This window comes from Stegodyphus dumicola, chromosome 10 (assembly GCF_044657685.1).
Source record: "Stegodyphus dumicola isolate Sdum_Otavi_A_Nest chromosome 10, ASM4465768v1".
Taxonomy (NCBI): domain Eukaryota; kingdom Metazoa; phylum Arthropoda; class Arachnida; order Araneae; family Eresidae; genus Stegodyphus; species Stegodyphus dumicola.
Window position 1 is genome coordinate 157291855 of NC_140777.1, and position 6000 is coordinate 157297854.

A 6000-nucleotide genomic window follows, 5' to 3' on the forward strand; every position below is an offset into this window, starting at 1 on the left:
ACCATTTTGTAACATGTTCAAATATGAAAGCTGTTGACATTTTAATTTAATGGAATTAAAATCTTCGCGGGCTCTTAAATTACTGGAATCATTTTCATTTATTTATTTGTTTTTATTTTTATATTTAAAAATGACATTTTAGTTTTGTCATCTAAGAAATAAGTTTAATTAATTAAACTCATTAAAACCATTAGATTGAACGCTGCATCATTCCTCTTCAACTCTAGTAATCTAAATAAACTTTGACCTCTTCAGAACCACCATACTTCTACATGTAGCTAGTTATAATGTTTGCAGTCAGAATTCATGTTACTGCAGGGGTTTGAAAATAGGTAAATTATTAATGGCTTGACTTTTTGTGAAACTATTGATTTTGGTAGCATAACAAAACACATCATTTACATCTAGTGATGTTTTTATGGCTACCAGTAATTCTTGGTGAATCATGCAGTGAGTGAAAGTTACATGTCCATTGGCAATATTTTCACCTATCTTTGCCCCCAGCACTGTCTTTACAGACACTATTGTGAACTACCATTTGTGAAAATTCTCTATTCCATTGTGAGCTGTCATTTGTGAAAACTTCATCTAACATAAATGTCTTTTTTTCTTGTGCACACATCCAGAGGATGATAAAACAGTATTTTTCGATGATTACTTCCTGAAAAGTTTAAAATAAGAGACTGAACCGTTGCCAAACTTTTGTGATGTAAAAATCTAAGACTGATTTTCTTTTTAAAATTTATTTAAAAATTTTTTTAAAATTTATTTGGTTAATTAAAAGTAACATTACAGCATTATTACAGAAGGGAAAAGACAACAGCTTTCCCGACATGTGATGCGTCTTACTTGCTCGCCATTTCTCACACAAAAACGTGTCTCTCTTACCAGATCGGTAATGGATATACTGCAAAGGGGGTTATCTTAATTAAGCTTCCTTAACTTGATCACTTTCATCAGCCCTCGCAGCGTACATTGCTGTTCGTTCCCGAGAGAAACGTGAAGTTCTGTAATATAAACCTGTTGTTTGTCGCATAATAATAAAATTGAAAAATAACTGGCAACGAATGTCATAGCTGTGATAGAAAAGAATATACTAGAATCTATGAAATTTTTGATATATTATAATTAGGAATTTTAGAAATGAATGTGACAAACTTAAAAGCTAAAAGTATCTGAGAATTTTAGTAAAATTACCATGTAGTATTAAAAAACAATTTTAGCCCAAAAAACTCTTAAAAAAGTGTTCTGTTGTAAAAATATACATTTCCAGTTGTGTTTTGGTTTTTTGACCTATAAATGCTGTCTCTCTGATCAACTGGAGAACAGTTAAAGTATGATTTTGATGCCATATGTATATGCAACAACCTGACCCGGTGAGTCTGCCAATAAAAGGTTATTATTTGGTTTCAAAACTGCAGAATATTAAAAATAAAATGTATGACTTAATTAGTTTTCTGTTAATTACTTATGCAGTATAGAAATTTTTTTTAAAAAGTTTTAAGCTAATAAATTTTAATATTTTCTAGAATAACAGTGCCCATCAGAATTTCATCAAAAAACATTGATAATGTTATTGAAAACAGGACCATGTTGAGACTTTGAGACCCTAATGGGTTTTAGTGCCCTGTGCCAAATGTATACTTACTCTCCCAATTTCTTCTCTCTCGGTTGTGGTTTCCCTGATCTGTTTATTCCATGGTAAAATCCACAATTGGTGATTTTTGTAGTGTTTCCTTTCCTGAGTTTCTAAGGACCTTTTTGTGTCTCTTTTCCTTGGTGCCCTAAGCAGGTGCTTATTTTGCGTAATGGTTAATCCAGCTCTGTTGCAGATGACACAAGTAATAAATGAGGAAATAAAATTATCCCCCTTCAGGAAAACAGAAGTAGATATGTTGATAGTTCTTATCTGTTTTTCCTCGTAAAACAAACAGATAATACAGTAAAAAGATAACTGATGGAAAGGACTCAAAAATTCTGCAGCCCCCCATCCTTTGTGCATGTGTAAGGTAAAGGAAAACTGGCTCGTATACATGTTACACATGGGGAAAACCACAATTGTCTTTTTGAGAAGCTTGATAGTGAGAGCATGGTGACCAGTCGTAATTGGCATAAATGCTCTTTCGTCATTATAAACTCTTAGGTGTAATATAATGTAATGTTGCTAAACTGATTTTGAATATTAATATTTAGCTTTTCCTAAATTTTTATGACCCCCAAAATTCATGACCCTGAACTTGACTTGAAAGCCCTGAACTTGACTGTCCAGACTTGACTGTCTTGACTTATTAGCAACTGTTTTTTTTTTTTTCTTTCCTTCCCCCTTTTTTTACAATATGTTTAGTTGTTTTTGTTACGAAAATTGAAAATTCTTTAAATGTGTCGTCTAAGCTGATGCAAATGAGATAGAATTATTTTTTTAAATGATTAAAAAAAAAAAAAAATACAATCTTAAGAAGCTGTGAGGAGCAAGAACTTTTCAAGAATTTGACTCCAGCCTTGATAATAAATATTAGATATACTGCACATTTTAACAAAGTTTTCATAATTTTGAAAAGTGTTACATGCTAAATTACTTGTTTTATTTGTTAATATATTATGAAAATATTTTCTTAAACTTTCAAATAAATAACTTCAGAAAAAATGCTTGCAAATAACTTATATAATATAAAATGAAAGTAACTTATATTTAAAAAATTGAGATTGACTATACATATATGTTACAATTTTGTAGGGAAAATTGCCTACTGATTCTATGAAAGAAATGTAATAAATCACTAATCAAAGTCAATCTTATACTCTGGAGGAATTTCATTTGTATCATATGTTTGGATGTCGTCTTAAAGATGATTTTACTTAATCTAAACTACATATTTTTTTATTAGTATCAGTATTAACTATTTTGGAGTATTCTTAAAAATTTACAAGTATTATATATTGTCATCCATAAGCCAAGAAGATAGCAAATTTTGTACGATTGAAGCTTGGGGAGAAAGAGGCTTATATACGAATTCAAAATATTAAAGTAATTTTCAAATAATTCATTAAAATATTTATTGCAGATTAAATAATAGAAAAAATATTTTTGTTATACATGAATCAAATTTCCTTATATTGGTATTTTCTAGTAATTCTCTGAAATCTGCTTAAGGTAAATCTGTATAAATATCATTGGCCTTCATTTCATTGCTATCCACTTTGTAGATAAAATTTATATATTATTTTCTTCAGTTATTGTTTTTTCTCTAATATATATTGTTGTCTTTAGTTTAAAACTAACAGAATATGTATGCCCTTTATTATGTAGGTATTCTATATCTATATAAATAAGATATTAAATACCTTATTAGATATTTTATATTACATATGTAGCAACAATTAAGAATTGTATCTTATTTGTAAAACTGCAACTTGGAGAAAATAATCTTGTAACTGCCTGAGAACATTTACCGCAGTTGAGAACAAAGGAAAATTTGACATGTTTTTACTGAAGCACCAATTGATATTCATGCTGTACAATGTTATCACCGCTGTTTTTTAAATGGAAGCTGAAAATGAATTGGCACTTACCTACCATTCAGGTGATGGTTTTGTATTTTGATGATGCGTTACTCATACTTTTGGCAGTATACAATATGTGTAATTATAAGGCAATTTTAAATTTAGGTTTCCAATTTAGATTGAATTTTTTTGAGTAAAATCTTCTTTTGGCTTATATTTGGAAATATATGGCAGAGTCTCAATAGTTTTGTTGTTATTGAATCTCTTCAAAAATTAATATATTAAGAAATTTTGCAATTTTTAACAGGTATGAAGTTGCGAGGCAAAGAAAAAGGCCAGCCCATGGAGCCAAAATCTGCTGCAAAGAAAAAATGACAAATTACTTTTCAAGAATTGCTTTTCAGCAACAAATTTTGCTTATTGTAAAACTATACAGTATCTGTATATTTTTTGTGAGTTTCTTTTATATACATATTTAAAGAAATTACAGGTGTTGTGCTTTTTAAGTCTACAGAAGACTGGTGTTTTGCACACACAGTTTACTTATCTTTATTTTAAAAATCTTGAGTTCTGTATATTCCTCTGTTAAATAACTAAATTTCTTAATGACATGTTGTCATAATTAGTAGTGAAGAAGATCATTATGTGATCTGCACGTATGTATCAGCATACCTGTGGTTTCTCTCCTGTTAGATTAGAGGAATAAAATGCAATTCCTCTGCCAGCTTTTTTGTGTATTAATTCACAGAGATAATATTTTGCACCTATTTTTTTAAATGATTCATAATGAACATTTGGGGGAGAAAATCTTGCATTCAAAGTTAATTCATTTTGAATTGGCTGATCATCGAATATGATTAAGAATTTTTGTGTGACTTTTTATGAAGTGAATTTGTGTAGTGAGAGTCTTAAGCAATATCTTTTCTTATTGGCTGTCATTATCTTCTATGTTCATCTGTTTTATTATTTTTTACTACTTACTAAAAATAGTAATACCATAACTGTCCATAAAAAGTACCACTGAAAAATGCAAATATATTTTAATAGTGTGTTGAGGAACTGGCTGTAGGTTTGTAATAAATAAAAGGATATTAATGAATATCTTATGTGTGTGTATATCTGTGCATATGTAAAAAAGACACAAATTTGGGCAGTCATGAAGTAGAGTTAAATTTTCGAAAGTAAAAATACATGGCATTTTTTAAAGCCGTAACACTGAAGTTGTTGATATTAACTTTTAATTTAATCGGCTTCAGCTAAAGGGTGGGAAATTTATGTCACAGGGTTATGTTTATGAGAGCATGTATGGAAAAATATGCACATTTTCCTAATTTTATAGGAACTTTATTTATTTTCTGAATTTTTCTTAATTAGCAATGCTAACAAATAAAGGCTTCATTATTTGCATTTAAATATCTGCAGAGTTTGTTTTTGCTTTAACATTTGTAAAAATGCCATAAATTTAGAAAATATCAGTATATTATTGCTGAAAATTCATGGTGGTGATATTTATACTTAACTGTAATTACGTAAATTTTTTTTATGAATGTATCTCTATTTGAAATTAAATAAATGGTTACCTTTCTGTAATTTATAGCAAAAAGAGCAAACATTTTATAAAACTTATGTCATGTATTGGAGACTTGGTGCGCTACTGGGGTGACTCCATTGCGTGTAGGTTAGGTTACATATTGAATTGTGCATTGAGTCACCTTTGTATAAATCCATGAAAAGCACTATTGATATATCATAACATCAAATACTAATCAGTAATTAAATGCATAGAAGCAATTATTTTGAGAGTAAGGTACAGTTAATGCCCTCAGCGTGGGAGTAACTTAATGGAATGGATGTTGTGTTAATGCTAAACAGATATCCTACCCATTCATTTTTGTTTAAAGCAGAGAAATAGTTTTTCAAGCTCGCTTGCAAACTCTCGAAATGCTGTGTTATGCATTTCAGAGTACCAGCACCAATTCTAGTAGTCGAACTTGTTATAAACTCAAGAAGAGAGGGGAAACGAGTTTACTTCTCCAGTACCAACTCTTTTTTGCCACAATTTTAGTTTTGTGATGGCAGCATTCACTTTGTCTTGAACGTGAAACAATGAAATGTCTTTGCTTCTTAACGATAAGTTGAGGAAGTTTAAAAGAGAGAATATATTTCTGCTAAGTATACTTGTTTACAAAGCCATTTCCAGTCATGTAAACAATTTTTCAGCTCTATCATTAAGAAAACATTGATGTTCATTTCCAAGTTTAGACAATCGATTTAAAATTTTTCCTTGAGATAGCCAACGAACATCGGTATGAAAAAGAAGCTGGGTACGACTACTTCCCATTTCTTCACGTATTTGCAAAAAACGTCGTGCATTCAAAGGGCAGTTTTTAATGGTAATTTTTGCATGGTAAGAGTTTTTCCCATGTAATTGTTTCAGTATTTTAAGAATTCTGAGAATAAACATTATAAAATTAGTTTTAAACTTTTTCCCCTCTGATT

General features: G+C 29.8%; 1 protein-coding gene across 1 annotated transcript in view; it reads left to right on the forward strand.

The window, feature by feature from the left end:
* The window catches only part of mbf1 (multiprotein bridging factor 1), a 33903-nt gene extending 29301 nt beyond the window's left edge, over positions 1-4602 (forward strand). The window contains exon 5 of the mRNA XM_035374943.2: positions 3809-4602. Within this exon, the coding sequence (XP_035230834.1) occupies positions 3809-3876 (68 nt within the window). The 3' untranslated portion in view covers positions 3877-4602. The remainder of the gene's footprint in view (positions 1-3808) is intronic.
* The last annotated feature ends 1398 nt before the right edge of the window (positions 4603-6000 follow it).